Here is a 16541-nt window from a genome sequence, read left to right on the forward strand (position 1 = left end):
AAGGTGCTTGTGCAGTGGCACGCCTCTTCGCAGGCCCTTTTAACTGAGCTGTTGTTTATTTAAGATGTTTATCGAACAATCAGCAATACATTATATACACCTGGGGATGTGAAAAAGACTTGCCCTGATTAGTTTAAAAAGTAGTAATTAATGTTGCTTGTTAATGATGTTTAATAAAATACCTAGGTATGAAAGGAGAATGGAAAATATGAAGCACTGTAGTTATCGCCGTTTTTAGTAAAGTTGTGAGTGTGGCTGCATGCAGTGGGCTGAGGTATCACACAACAGATGCTGTGGGGCGCCTGCACCTTCTCGCCCTGCATGTTTTTCCCCTTGTGGGTGTCAGGTAGATGACCATGTGCTGTTCCTCCGCCGGTGGCTTTCACACCCTCGCCCACCACATCGTGGACTTTTGTTTGAGGCCACCCATAAATAAAGACCCGAGGGTTGCACAAAGCACGTATAGAGCATGGAAGCACACGCTGTGCTCCTGGCGCTGCTCGCAGCCTGGGCCACTTCCGGCAAGGCGGAGGCTACCAACGTCAGGCGGGACCTGTACACGGTGAGTACTGGCAGAGAAGTGGAGGTGTGTCTGCTCTCCCTCCCTTACTGTGAGCGTTTAGGCTTCAGAAAAGGAGGCGCTGTTTAGCAAGCACAGTAAATACTGATTCCACAAGGCGAGCTGTTTACTGGGTGTAGAAAATTCTTCCGATTCTGTGTTTTGTAGGGTGAATTGAGGCATAACCAGTGGATTCGTTATTTGTCACGCTGAAACATTCACATTTTGCCTTTTTACGCCACTTTTTATCTTGATACATTCTGGCAGTTTGACCTGCCAAGATCTGTCGAGAAAAAAACAGCACAGTTCTATAATTATCATTCAACTCTGAATTCTTCTCAACACTCGGAATTAGGGCCTAAACTTACATTTTATATGATAGGTATTGAGAGAGAAAGATCTCGAGACTGAGAGCTTGTCTAAGGTGAGAAAGACAGGCCGCTCACTTTCAACCCTTTTGTATGTGAGATTTGTGTTACTATGCACTCAGTGGTGCAGGACTTGCCCATATGAAATAACAGTTTGAGCTAAAGCACTCTTTTACCCCCAGGCATGGCTTATTGTGACAGGCAAGTGACGTCACTGGACTGCAGCTACGAAGATGAAGTGTGGTCCTCCTGAACGGGAGGACCTTGTAATTAAATAGTACAAGAATGGGTAAGACCAACCCCACTCCCATGTAAGACGGAGTAGATTCATGTGAAGAGGTTTGCAAGTTTCTGAGAAGCAATCAACTCTCATTTTGATTTCTTTTATTAAAGGTACAAGATGCTCTCCAAAACGAGGGCTTATTGAATTTATTTTCATAACAAAATTCAGGGGCCTGGCTGCACAGTGTGGTGAAGAGGCCCTGAGACTCCCATATGCCCCAGACATCCATGGTTGTTGATCTGAATGGGGTGGCCTGATGGGCATCCTGAGTGGATGGAACAGCCTGTACTTATGCCGGAAACTAGCCAGCAATCAACGACACCCTTCCTTGTGTGACACAAAGCATGTGAAAAGATTATTTTGTGCATACAAGATAGCTACCAATGCTCTCCTGCTAAGTGTGCAGGTAGCATGTGGATAACAGAAGACAGGAAAGCTGATCTCTGGCTCATGTCAAATTTGAAAAGCATTTTTGGGAAACAGGGGAGGCATGGCTCGAGGACCATGGATTCCTAATTAAAGAGTATTGTGATATTGAAAGTGCTGAGTATTCACTTGTAAAACTATTCCTGACTTTTCAGATAAGGTTTGAAGAAGGAATATTTTACTCACTGTTTTTCGGGGTTAGGAGTAAAACAAATTAATAATCATAAGTATTTAAAAAGAAATTCTGTTTCCAGATAGGTTTAATTTTAAGGAGGTAAAACATTTTAAAATATGCTTTTATGTTTACACCTCATATTTATGTTATGCTACCCTTGCTTTAGTTGTAGATGGGTAATTGCATAAGTTACATGATGCATTTGTCATCTGAAAGTCGTTCTTCAGATCAGGCAACAGCAGCAGAACGTCGTCTTGGGGAAAGTCACTGACCTGGGCACATTACGAGGACAGTGTGGGTTGGAAGCTTGGGTTGAGCTGTGTGTATCTGTGACTGTCCATTGCAGCTCTCTTCTACAGACCTCTATTAGCTGTCTGTAGCTATGAACTCCTGCAGACTGGCCTCTTCTTGTGTTTGCCCTCTCCTGGTGCATAGCGTCTTTACCAACCTTTTGATTCGATGACTTGTTTACTTCCGTAGCAGACATTGGGAATCTATTTCTTTTCATTTTCTTTCAACACTTTGGGAGTAGGTATGCTGTCTTGCTCTCCAATATATATTTGCTTACCCCTACAGCCCCGCCCTCGACGCTTTCCATGTTGCTTCCTCCTGAGTGTGTCTGTTGCTTGTCTCACGTCTCCTCTTCTGGTTGCTTTTTTTAGTTTTTTTCTTCATCTTTTACATCCCTCTCCTGCCACCTCCTTCATCCCACCTTCCATTGTTGCTTGGCACATCCTCTGAGCTCCTCACCCCATCTCAATTCTTCCCTGCCACTCCACATTAACTTAAAAAAATTTTTTTCAGAGGACGCATGTCCAGTGACTGATGCATGCCTATGCATATATCATTATGCATGGGCTGACAATTTTTGATTTTAGATATTTTTTTGTTTTATTTTTGTTCATGTTCACCATTGATAACACGCCTTACGTTTTCTCTCTTTACTGATGCTGTCTAGCATAAGCAACAAGCATTCTGCAAAACCAAAAAAACAGCCAACGCCCTTTTAAGACAAATCATATTAGCTTTGCCAAGTTTTTTTTTGTGGATGGGGCGCGGACAGTGTGGCTGATTGCATAGAGTAAAAGAGGCCAGTGTATTGCTTATCTGACAAGTGGCTGGGTCATAACTTGAGGACATAATGGCTTTCAAAAACTATGTAACACAAAAGAGAAAACGTAGCAGAATACAACTGTAATTTGAGCTTCAAATATGCTTCATTACAAGGGCGATCAAATTGAGCGTTTATACAAAACCATTGGTTTAAAAATTCTGTTTTTGCACCACTGTGTCCGCGTAAACCTCAGTGCAAAATCGCAGGACGCAAACAAGTTTATGCAATGTGATCCCTGAAATATGCGATGGTGACACTTGTGCTTTAGTTGTCATATATACACACACTCACGTTATCATTGGTTTGCTCTTCAGACTGCTTCCAACAAAAGCCCAGAAGGTGAAATGTGGATAGTGTGCAGTTTTAGTTGCTTTTCTTAAATTTTGGAGGGAATTATGTAACACTTTATCCATAGGTTGAATAGGCAAGTAGAGTTAATAACAACCTAAAAAGTAATTATTTGATTAAATGGTGAGAACTTTCTTTGTGACCATTGGATCAAAAGGGACACTTCAAAACACCACCGAACAAAATGTGATTTTTATTGAGCAGGCGAGGAGAGGGGCCTTCCTTTTCAGATAGAATCAAGTCCTCTGACCATCTGTATAATAGCCATATTGCTTGATATACTGATTTATTTTTCAACTGTAGGAAGGTGGATTATTATGTGTCGTGGTTGTGAGACCTCACCAGCTAATATATCACAACCTCTATCAGGTCCAGCTAGATATTTTTATAGAAACCCTTTGCTCAGACCTTTGTAGCTGTGGCACAGAGCAATCAGACTTAGTCAACGGAACAAGTGTCAAACATTTGCAAGTACCAAAACAATATGTAAGTAAGAAACATAACATAATAAAAATTCCAAACCAATTTATAAAAATATAATGTCTTTTTATCTTAAATTAGACACTAAAACGACAAAAATCTATTGAGGGGAACCAGAGATATGATTTTTTGAAATATAAGTAAATTCTTTTAAGTTCCAGTAAATCTTTGTAATCAGCATCTCCGTTTATGAACCAACGGTCTAGTATGACTTCGAATCCTCTCTTGGACTGACCACAACGAGTTAGGAGCCAGTTACAAGGACCACTAAGATCCAAGGAGACAGTTACCTATCAGGTCAATCAGTCTCAGGATCCTGACAGAAGATTTCTCCTGGAACGCAGTTCCAACCAAGAAGTAGTCCTGATGTTAGGGATGCAGGATCCTGAGAAGATGCTGAGGATGCAGGAGCTGTGGAAGAGATGCCATGAGTATTCCTGGGCCACCGCGGCATCCACATATTTCATGAGTTATCTCTGACCTCAGGACTCGATCTTTCACGATGCCCCAGTAGAGTGCAGTGCAGGTCCAGCTGCCACAGGTCGAGTGGTCTCTGGTTACAACAGTCGTCAGCGATTGTCTTTCAAGCAAGAGAATCAGGGTCCACTTCAACGATGGCCACAGGTCTCACAGACTTTGAGACACCCCGACAGGTCAGGACTCAGTCTCCCACCAGGCACTTCGGCGTCCACTGGTGGGAAGGCAATCATGAGTAGCTTGGCTTACACAGATGCAGGCCCCCTTCAATTCTTGGGTTCCTGGTGTTGAACAAGTGGCTAGTCACCTAGCCTTTGAAGTCACTTCTTATATGGCACAAGTGGATCGTTTTTTTCAACAAGTGGCGATTGCAGAGACAGTCCTCTTTGCAAGTCCCTCGGGTTCAGCAGGTGCAGTCCAGGTTTTGGTGCAGCCCTCTTTTCTGTGATCAGGGAGCAGCCGGGCAGTCTTCCTTCAGTTCTGGGCATAAGTGGAGTGTTTCCTCCACAAGTGGGCACAGCAGGTTAAGCCCTATTTTCCAGTCCCTTGAGTTCAGCAGGAGCAGTTCTTCCTTGGTCGAGCCTCTCTTTTCTGGGTCCAGAAAGCAGCAGGGTAGTACTTCTTCTTTCCTCTTTCCAGACCAGCAGTGATCTGAGGACTATGGTTCAGAGGGGCCATTTTTATGCCATCTGCTTGTTTGAGGGAGGGGAGGACTCACCAATCAATAGGGCAATTGTTCCCACTTTACATCACTTCCGGGGGATTTGGATCCCAGGACACCCTTCTGTACTCTAATTGTTCCCACTCTACATCACTTGTACTCTAAACCAAGATGGTACAAGTGGCCTTTCCCTGTGAGGAGCCCTGGGCACACCCGAGAGTGTACCCAGCATAATGAGAGACTGGATTGGTAACTGGCTTTCCTCCTCTGGAGGAGATGCCCGTTGGACTGCCTACTCAAATGAGGGGGCAAGCGAAGATATGAACGCCATATGCTTCATTGAGGCTGTAGACTCTTTGACCCTGGGCCATCTGTGGCCACTGCCCAGTAGTCATCCTGCACATTGCTTAATAATGCCGGATAGCGTCTTTTGAGCTACCAACGCGGCGGGAGTTACAAGGAGTGTTTGGAGACACTAGAGGACCTTTATGGCAGGTATTTACCAGCGTAGGCTAGAGATTCCGTTCCGAACTCGGCAAGCGGGGCACACAATTTATTAGTTATTGATACTCTATACATCTTCATTTTAGGAAAAATGGATTAGGCGATTGAAAAGCCAGTGAACGGAGGGTGACCACTTTTTGTCAAGCACAGCAGATTGAATCACTTAAGGTAAATTTTCCTCTCTTCTTTAGAGTTGGTTGGTGTTTTAGGTGCAACACAGATATGATGTGATGTATATATCTCAGACTCGTTTTTATGGAGAATGGGGATCTTTCTTTTGGAGCCTTTCAGATGTTGGCCTTTCACCTCCACTAGGTGTTCTTTAGATTACTTTGCACACTGTTTTTGAACAGTTTCACCATTATGGTTCTTGAGTACTGTATGGGCATATAAGGGATAGGACTCTGTAGGTGGATTTGACGAATATTATGTAATTTTGTAACTTCGATTGTTATTGTAGATATTTTGTACCCTTGTCCTGAAGAGGCCAAAAGAAATTGTGGGCTGAAACGGGACCGCGTCGTCAGATATATGAGGAGTCCAATGAAATATATTTTTGGCATGACATTTTAGGCGCATATTAGGAAATAAGAGAGAGGTTTGATAACTTTGGTGCTAAGAGGACTTCCTCACAGTGTATGACTTAGATTAAGGAGTGTGCATCAGTAGTTGTATATTTTAGGGCTGTGTATAGGTTGAATATATTGTGTATATGTATTATATTGATGCTGTAATAATGATTTGTGTGTTTATGTTGTACGTATAGTATGTTTCATGTCTTTGTTATGAATAATTGTTTTTGTCCCATTGTCCCGATGAATAGTATGTGTATCTTACTGAATTGTTTATAATGATTTATGAGATATATTGAAAACGTCAGGGTTGATGGTGCCTTGACTGAAAATAAATGAGCGATTAATCCCTCCATACCATTTCCTTCTTTACACACCTGCACACTTCAGCAGTTCTGTTTGTTCTCTTTTCCTCGGAGCGATTCACACTTAATGGCAGAGGACAGCATGTTGTTTTGGATGACAACCGCTGCAGATACACAGCAAAGGCTGTTGAAGGTTTGGTTCTAAACAAATGACTCTCAAACCCAATAGGGGACCAGGTGGCCAAGAGGAAAAAAGTGGGCTGTCTGCATTTGCATCCTCCCTCACATAATACCTTTCACAAAAATGTGAATGAGACATACACAGGTCACCACTGGGAGATTCCCCAATTCCGGGAGACCGTATGGACTTTAGCAATATTTCAAAAGTCAAAGTAGGACCTTAATCCAAACTACTTGGAAATCAACAAAAAAATTGGAAGGTATTGCCTCACACACCTCCTAGGTGTCGTGCTTCATCATCAGCCATCCTACCATGCCACTGTATTCTCTAGTGGCAGGTCAACTTCACCAATGAGATAATTGGGAGCCTATATGGATGAGGGTTTGGGTGGGATCCGCAATGATTACAAACCCCAGGAACCTTCACTAAGGAGCTACCTTAGTTTGATTAGGAGGGTGATGGCATGATTACAAAATCGAGCAATGCCTAGGAGTCATTATAACACTTGCATTTATTACGTAGACAAGTTTCAGCCAATTGGTTCCCTGGGGTCTGCAACTTCCTTCAGGACCAGGTATCCCCATTCCCTATATTCTTAGATCCTACATCTTACAGTTTAGGCAGGCACACATACTTTCCATACCCACTGCTATAAGTCTTTTTCTTTTGCTAATTGGAGCTCCGCTTAATCAGCGTAAATTTGAAGAGTTCCTGCAAAGAAAAGTAAACATAAATAAACTAATAAAAAAAACAGACTGAAAATCAAATGTCAAATGTAATATAAAAAACTCAGAACATGTAACCAGGAAAACTTGCTCCTTGTGAAATGCTGAATTCAGCTGATTGTGAAAAGGTAAATTTGCACTTGTTGATGAGGTCAAATGCACTCCACTGTAAAACGTGAAACAATCCGTGAGGAAAACAGGTGAGCGTTCCAATATGCACTGCAACACAGTGTTGATATACGTGACTACTGGTTGCGCATGCATGCAAATCCTGTGGCACACTGTCTGTAATACCCTGTACTAAACTAGGGAACACCTCATGGAGGAGGTAAACGAGGGTGGCTTTGTAATCACACAACGAAAGTGAGATGTATGCAGTCATAGATATTGACTTAGGGCCCAAACTAAGTATATTTTAAGATCCACAAGGTATATTTAAGGTCAAAGATTAAAATTAACTATGTCACTGTATCAATTAAAAAAAAAGCCACATAACACTATAAAGCAAAAACAGAGCAAAGCTTCATGGTTATTAAAGTGTCCTTAGTGCATATCATAATTAGTGCCCCTGAACCCCTAAATGTTGTTACTAGGTAGTATCCTGTTTCCTATGTTGAGTGTGCACCAATGTAGTACCTTTTTTGGAAGAAAATGGGGGGCTCAGTCATTACCTGTACTGCATAAGATTCTCTAATTTTTTTGAATTATCCTTTTCACTCTGTTAGAGAGAGTATAAGACGTTGTAACCCACGTGAGCCTATCCGCTGTGGATTTAGGGATAGTTTCAAGTAAGGAATCCCTATTGTTCTTTCAAGCAATTTTTTTTTGCCTTCTTTAGAATTTTTGTAGGGTATAGTCTAGTCTTTAGCTTACCTCTCAGGGCCATTCCCTGTTAATCAAAAGTTGCCAACTCACAGCAACTGTGCCAAATTCGGGGAAACTGTCTAAAGGGAGATTTTCTCTGAAATCCCTGGGGTGGAAGCTGTCGAAACGTAATAAACCATATTTGTCTGTTGGTTTCTTGAACACCTCAGTAACAAACTAGTCTTCCCTCACTTGCATATTCAGATTGAGAAAAGCAATGTCACTATGTCCAATGATAAGTGTCATTCGAAGATAGGGATCAGTGGTATTGATTATAGGTCCGAATCCTCATCTCCCTTCCAGATAATAATGACATCATCAATCTATATGCGCGAGGTTACAATGTTCTCAGAAAAAAGGATTGGTTGAAGGGTACATGTGGTATGTTTCAACCTGATGTACATTTGCGTAGACAGGCTAGGCATTTAGGTACTGCCCATCGATGTCCCTTGTATCTGGTGATAGACTGTTCCATTGTATTCAAAATACTGTTCAGTAGGGGGAATAGGTGCACATTCCATTGCAAATTCTATGGGGGTGATGCTATTTACCTCAGTTTGTCTAAGAATGGCCTCCACTTCTTATAGTGTACGTTCTTGCTGGATACTGTTGTAAAGAGCATCTATGTCCATAGTAATGAGGAAAGTGTTAGTCATATCAATATTCAGATCCCTCAATTGAACCAGGACTTCCTTGGCGGCATTTTCTTGACCACAGGACAAAGAAACCAATCACAGAATTGTGAAAGGGGCTCTAAGATTGAACCAATACTATTGATCGCCCGGGCAGGGTAAATGAATTATTCTGTATCTTGGGGAGGATATAGAGTTGTGCAATGCAAGGTTCCTTGTTGAACTCACCCTCTTGGTTTGTAATAAACCCAAAGGATGCTTTCTCAGTGATGTTGACAATCATATTCCTGAGCCTTCCGGTCGGGTCATTGTTTAAAATTTCATAGCTTAATGGTTTCGGATAGGAGGCGAATACATTCAGCTTCATACATCTCGCTCCTCATGACAGCAATGGCTTCTCGCTTATCAGCTGGTATTATTACAATTGCCTGGTTATCTTTCAAATCTCTTAAGTGTATTCTTTTCTATTTTAGAGAAGTTATCAAAGATGAGCTCACCGCGGATGTCCGTGGATTCTATTTCCTGGGTGACTGTTTTTCAAATATGATATACCTCTACTGATACAAATGAAAGGGGAGGTTGGAACGTGAACTTAGATGTCAACCAAATGTTTTATTTCAGAGTCTTTTTTTATTGTTACAGCCTTATTTTGGGAACATTATTTCAAGTGAATTTTCGAAATAAAAAAAAACAAAAATTGCCAATTCGCATCGGAATTTAAATGGGTTGAGGGTGGGTACAAATCTAGCTCTTTGTTTAGTACTTGTAGCTCTGTTTCAGTCACTCCAACTGCAATATGGAGAACGTGGTTGTGAGAAGGACTGCAGCGATGCGGACCGGAAGTGGCCAACGGGCGAGCCAAACCCTCCTACCCAGCCAGAAACAAACAGCGGTCTAGTCTCGACCGAAGTGAGCGAGGAGGGGCTGCAGACAACATTGGAAGAGGAGGACCCAGGAAGTGTACGGGCGGATTTCAAAGGCGGCGAGAGCAGAAGGAGGGAGGCGCAGGAGATGGGGTGGTGTGCAAAGGACAAGGAAGAAGACGAACAAAGCGGGAAGACGTGGAGCCAGCAGAGTGTTGTGTTTAACATACTAGTGTCCATCACTGGACACCGTACATTCATGATTGCGCTGTGTCCCTGCGAGGACACCGTCCGCAGTGAGGTCATCAGCTGGGATACTGTGCCGTTTGACAGTTCCCAGCTGATCGCCGAGCTGATGGCAGTTCCGCTCCGACGGATGTAGGAGCAAATGTGTTGGCTCAATAATAAAGAAACTTGTAACGTGAAACGGCTTGGGCGTTCCTAACATTGGCGACGACGAGCCAGCACAGAACCCACGACGAAGAAAAAAAAAACTGTCACTGAAAAGTAAAATGACTGCGAATCAACTCTAGCGGCGAAGAAAAACGAAGAAAAATGAAAGAAGAAAAGTAGACAACCAGGAGTAGAAGTGAAAGGCTACATTCAGAAACTGAAGAAAAAAAAAAGAGAAGTAAGCTAAGAAAATAAGAAATGTGCGAGCATGTTCACACGTGGTGAATGAGTAAAAGAATAAATTCGGCAGGGAAGCAAACTGTTGAAGTATTAAAGGAATAAAAGATGAAACGAACGGTTGGTGGAATCAGAAAAGAAACGTTGTGTGAGAAAATTTGAGCAATACAAACAGAATCAACTGTCAAGCTCCAACTGTCAACTTGCCGGCAGCGCAACAGCTGAGGAGAAACAGCCGGTCTCTACGTCATCGCGTCCTCGCGTGAACGACGTTGTCGGCAATTTTGGTGGAGAACGAAAGCAAAGGTAAGAGCAGTCTAGTCTACAAAGTAAAAAGCAAGAAAGGACGCTCACGAACACATCGGAAAGTGTGAGGCGCGCTGAACGGCAGACGCACCGGAAAGTGAGTGACACGCTGCGAGGCAGAAGGCTCAACCAAGGAAGGAAAACCAGGAAAAGAACGGTATTTATAATAAAAAAAACGCACAACTGTATGAAAAATAACACTTTGGAATAAAATAAAATAAAAAGGATAACAGAAGTGTAATAGTGACTAAGAAATAAATTGACACACAGGGAATTTATGGAAAAATCCGCAGGATATTGCAGTAAATTAACCCAGAGACACTAAAAATAAAGAATAAAATGAGTGATTTGGCCACAGGCTGTATTTGGAACCTATCTCCCCCTGAGACATTCCCTCGAGCTGGTGGTGACCCAGTATTAAAATGGGAGGAGTGGAGAGAATACTTCCTTAACTACATCTCCACTCTAGAGGAAGATGCTGAGATAAAGCCAGAGAAAAAATACAAAATGCTCATGCATAGCTTAGGAGCAGGAGGAATAAAGGTGTATAAATCAATAAACAAGAAGGTAAGAGGAGAAAATGAGGGGGATGCGTTCACTAACGCAATAGATGACCTAAACACATATTATAAACCGACGGTCTGCGTCGGTGTGGACAGGTATACATTTTTCAAAAGGAGGCAAGGTAAGGAAGAGTCTATTGATGACTACGTTTCAGCTCTAAAAAACTTAGCCATAAATTGTCGTTTTGGCCAACTACACGATGAACTTATTAGGGATCAAATCGTTATGCAAGGATCCAATGAAAATATTCAAGATAACCTGTGGGCCAAGGGGGAGTACCCTTTTCAAAAGAGAATAGATATAGCTAGGAAGGCTGAACTCACAGGGAGATGCGCAAAAGCAGTGTTAAAAGAAGAGAAAGTAAAGAAGGAAATTGACAATGTCAGCAAAGTGTCCGAGCAGAAAAACTGGAAAAGTAGCAAACAAACTGAAAGAAAGAAAGACACTATGCAACAAGAAAGAAGACATGAGAAGTGGGGGAAAAGATATTGTTACCGATGCCTAAGTACTGCACACATGGCGTATGACTTTAAATGCCCCGCCCGTGAAGCAAAATGCACATACTGTGGACTAATAGGACACTTTAGCAAGGCATGCAATCGAAGAAAACCACAGAAAGTAAAGGCAGTGGTAGATGAGGAAGATGAGTTGAATGATGACACGGATGAAGACATCAACATGTACATTCTTGACATAAATGATGAACAAGAGGAAGACAAGGAGACAGAAAAAAGAGCTAAAACGAAAAAAACGGTATGTACAATATCAGGTCAATCAGTCTCAGGATCCTGACAGAAGATTTCTCCTGGAACGCAGTTCCAACCAAGAAGTAGTCCTGATGTTAGGGATGCAGGATCCTGAGAAGATGCTGAGGATGCGGTAGCTGTGGAAGAGATACCATGAGTATTCCTGGGCCACCACAGGGTCCACATATTTCATGAGTTATCTCTGACCTCAGGACTCGATCTTTCACGATGCCCCAGTAGAGTGCAGTGCAGGTCCAGCTGCCACAGGTCGAGTGGTCTCTGGTTACAACAGTCGTCAGCGATTGTCTTTCAAGCAGGAGAATCAGGGTCCACTTCAACGATGGCCACAGGTCTCACAGACTTTGAGACACCCCGACAGGTCAGGACTCAGTCTCCCACCAGGCACTTCTTTTATCCACTGGTGGGAAGGCAGTCATGAGTAGCTTGGCTTACACAGATGCAGGCCCCCTTCAGTTCTTGGGTTCCTGGTGTTGAACAAGGGGCTAGCCACCTAGCCTTTGAAGTCACTTCTTATGACCTGGCACAAGTGGATCGTTTTTTTCAACAAGTGGCGATTGCAGAGACAGTCTTCTTTGCAAGTCCCTCGGGTTCAGAAGGTGCAGTCCAGTTTTTGGTGCAGCCCTCTTTTCATTGATCAGGGAGCAGCCGGGCAGTCTTCCTTCAGTTCTGGGCATAAGTGTAGTGTTTCCTCCACAAGTGGGCACAGCAGGTTAAGCCCTATTTGCCAGTCCCTTGAGTTCAGCAAGAGCAGTTCTTCCTTGGTCGAGCCTCTCATTTCTGGGTCCAGAAAGCAGCAGGGTAGTACTTCTTCTTTCTTCTTTCCAGACCAGCAGTGATCTGAGGACTATGGTTCAGAGGGGCCATTTGTATGCCCTCTGCTTGTTTGAGGGAGGGGAGGACTCACCAGTCAATGGGGCAATTGTTCCCACTTTACATCACTTCCGGGGGATTTGGATCCCAGGACACCCTTCTGTACTCTAATTGTTCCCACTTTACATCACTTGTACTCTAAACCAAGATGGTACAAGTGGCCTTTCCCTGTGAGGAGCCCTGGGCACACCCGAGAGTGTACCCAGCATAATGAGAGACTGGATTGGTAACTGGCTTTCCTCCTCTGGAGGAGATGCCCGTTGGACTGCCTACTCAAATGAGGGGGCAAGCGAAGATATGAAAGCCATTTGCTTCATTGAGGCTGTAGACTCTCTGACCCTGGGCCATCTGTGGCCACCGCCCAGTAGTCATCCTGCACATTTCTTAATAATGCCGGATAGCGTCTTTTGAGCTACCAACGCGGCAGGAGTTACAAGGAGTGTTTGGAGACACTAGAGGACCTTTATGGCAGGTATTCACCAGCGTAGACTAGAGATTCCGTTCCGAACTCGGCAAGCGGGGCACACAATTTATTAGTTATTGATACTCTATACATCTTCATTTGAGGAAAAATGGATTAGGCGATTGAAAAGCCAGTGAACGGAGGGTGACCACTTTTTGTCAAGCACAGCAGATTGAATCACTTAAGGTAAATTTTCCTCTCTTCTTTAGAGTTGGTTGGTGTTTTAGGTGCAACACAGATATGATGTGATGTATATATCTCAGACTCGTTTTTATGGAGAATGGGGATCTTTCTTTTGGAGCCTTTCAGATGTTGGCCTTTCACCTCCACTAGGTGTTGTTTAGATTACTTTGCACACTGTTTTTGAACAGTTTCACCCTTATGGTTCTTGAGTACTGTATGGGCATATAAGGGATAGGACTCTGTAGGTGGATTTGACGAATATTATGTAATTGTGTAACTTCGATTGTTATTGTAGATATTTTGTACCCTTGTCCTGAAGAGGCCAAAAGAAATTGTGGGCTGAAACGGGACCGCGTCGTCAGATATATGAGGAGTCCAATGAAATATATTTTTGGCATGACATTTTAGGCGCATATTAGGAAATAAGAGAGAGGTTTGATAACTTTGGTGCTAAGAGGACTTCCTCACAGTGTATGACTTAGATTAAGGAGTGTGCATCAGTAGTTGTATATTTTAGGGTTGTGTATAGGTTGAATATATTGTGTATATGTATTATATTGATGCTGTAATAATGATTTGTGTGTTTATGTTGTACGTATAGTATGTTTCATGTCTTTGTTATGAATAATTGTTTTTGTCCCATTGTCCCGATGAATAGTATGTGTATCTTACTGAATTGTTTATAATGATTTATGAGATATATTGAAAACGTCAGGGTTGATGGTGCCTTGACTGAAAATAAATGAGCGATTAATCCCTCCATACCATTTCCTTCTTTACACACCTGCACACTTCAGCAGTTCTGTTTGTTCTCTTTTCCTCGGAGCGATTCACACTTAATGGCAGAGGACAGCATGTTGTTTTGGATGACAACCGCTGCAGATACACAGCAAAGGCTGTTGAAGGTTTGGTTCTAAACAAATGACTCTCAAACCCAATAGGGGACCAGGTGGCCAAGAGGAAAAAAGTGGGCTGTCTGCATTTGCATCCTCCCTCACATAATACCTTTCACAAAAATGTGAATGAGACATACACAGGTCACCACTGGGAGATTCCCCAATTCCGGGAGACCGTATGGACTTTAGCAATATTTCAAAAGTCAAAGTAGGACCTTAATCCAAACTACTTGGAAATCAACAAAAAAATTGGAAGGTATTGCCTCACACACCTCCTAGGTGTCGTGCTTCATCATCAGCCATCCTACCATGCCACTGTATTCTCTAGTGGCAGGTCAACTTCACCAATGAGATAATTGGGAGCCTATATGGATGAGGGTTTGGGTGGGATCCACAATGATTACAAACCCCAGGAACCTTCACTAAGGAGCTACCTTAGTTTGATTAGGAGGGTGATGGCATGATTACAAAATCGAGCAATGCCTAGGAGTCATTATAACACTTGCATTTATTAGGTAGACAAGTTTCAGCCAATTGGTTCCCTGGGGTCTGCAACTTCCTTCAGGACCAGATATCCTCATTCCCTATATTCTTAGATCCTACATCTTACAGTTTAGGCAGGCACACATACTTTCCATACCCACTGCTATAAGTCTTTTTCTTTTGCTAATTGGAGCTCCGCTTAATCAGCGTGAATTTGAAGAGTTCCTGCAAAGAAAAGTAAACATAAATAAACTAATAAAAAAAACAGACTGAAAATCAAATGGCAAATGTAATATAAAAAACCCAGAACATGTAACCAGGAAAACCTGCTCCTTGTGAAATGCTGAATTCAGCTGATTGTGAAAAGGTAAATTTGCACTTGTTGATGAGGTCAAATGTACTCCACTGTAAAACGTGAAACAATCCGTGAGGAAAACAGGTGAGCGTTCCAATATGCACTGCAACACAGTGTTGATATACGTGACTACTGGTTGCGCATGCATGCAAATCCTGTGGCACACTGTCTGTAATACCCTGTACTAAACTAGGGTGCACCTCATGGAGGAGGTAAACGAGTGTGGCTTTGTAATCACACAACGAAAGTGAGATGTATGCAGTAATAGATATTGACTTAGGGCCCAAACTAAGTATATTTTAAGATCCACAAGGTATATTTAAGGTCAAAGATTAAAATTAACTATGTCACTGTATCAATTAAAAGAAAAAAACACATAACACTATAAAACAAAAACAGAGCAAAGCTTCATGGTTATTAATGTGTCCTTAGTGCATAGCATAATTAGTGCCCTTGAACCCCTAAATGTTGTTACTAGGTAGTATCCTGTTTCCTATGTTGAGTGTGCACCAATGTAGTACCTTTTTTGAAAGAAAATGGGGGGCTAAGTCATTACCTGTACTGCATAAGATTCTCTAATTTTTTTGAATTATCCTTTTCACTCTGTTAGAGAGAGTATAAGAAGTTGTAACCGACGTGAGCCTATCTGCTGTGGATTTAAGGATAGTTTCAAGTAAGGAATCCCTATTGTTGTTTCAAGCAATTTTTTTTGCCTTCTTTAGAATTTTTGTAGGGTATTGTCTAATCTTTAGCTTACCTCTCATGGCCATTCCCTGTTAATCAAAAGTTGCCAACTCACAGCAACTGTGCCAAATTCGGGGAAACTGTCCAAAGGGAGATTTTCTCTGAAATCCCTGGGGTGGAAGCTGTCAAAACGTAATAAACCATATTTGTCTGTTGGTTTCTTGAACACCTCAGTAACAAACTAGTCATCCCTCACTTGCATATTCAGATTGAGAAAAGCAATGTCTCTATGTCCAATGATAAGTGTCATTCGAAGATAGGGATCAGTGGTATTGATTATAGGGACGAATCCTCATCTCCCTTCCAGATAATGATGACATCATCAATCTATATCCGCAAGGTTACAATGTGCTCAGAAAAAAGGATTGGTCGAAGGGTACATGTGGTATGTTTCAACCTGATGTACATTTGTGTAGACAGGCTAGGCATGTAGGTACTGCCCATCGATGTCCCTTGTATCTGGTGATAGACTGTTCCATTGTATTCAAAATACTGTTCAGTAGGGGGAATAGGTGCACATTCCATCGCAAATTCTATGGGGGTGATGCTATTTACCTCAGTTTGTCTAAGAATGGCCTCCACTTCTTATAGTGTACGTTATTGCAGGATACTGTTGTAAAGAGCATCTATGTCCATAGTAATGAGGAAAGTGTTAGTCATATCAATATTCAGATCCCTCAATTGAACCAGGACTTCCTTGGTGGCATTTTCTTGACCAAAGGACTAAGAAACCAATCACAGAA

The 16541-nt window shown here is 42.3% G+C and overlaps 1 protein-coding gene across 1 annotated transcript in view; it reads left to right on the top strand.

Moving 5' to 3' along the window:
- Positions 1 to 427: 427 nt before the first annotated feature.
- CTSW (cathepsin W) overlaps positions 428 to 16541 on the top strand; it is a 536072-nt gene continuing 519958 nt past the window's right edge. Inside the window, exon 1 of the mRNA XM_086938511.1 lies at positions 428 to 562. Within this exon, the coding sequence (XP_086794637.1) occupies positions 470 to 562 (93 nt within the window). The 5' untranslated portion in view covers positions 428 to 469. The remainder of the gene's footprint in view (positions 563 to 16541) is intronic.

This window comes from Lissotriton vulgaris, chromosome 9, assembly GCF_964263255.1.
Source record: "Lissotriton vulgaris chromosome 9, aLisVul1.2, whole genome shotgun sequence".
NCBI classification, from domain to species: Eukaryota; Metazoa; Chordata; class Amphibia; order Caudata; family Salamandridae; genus Lissotriton; species Lissotriton vulgaris.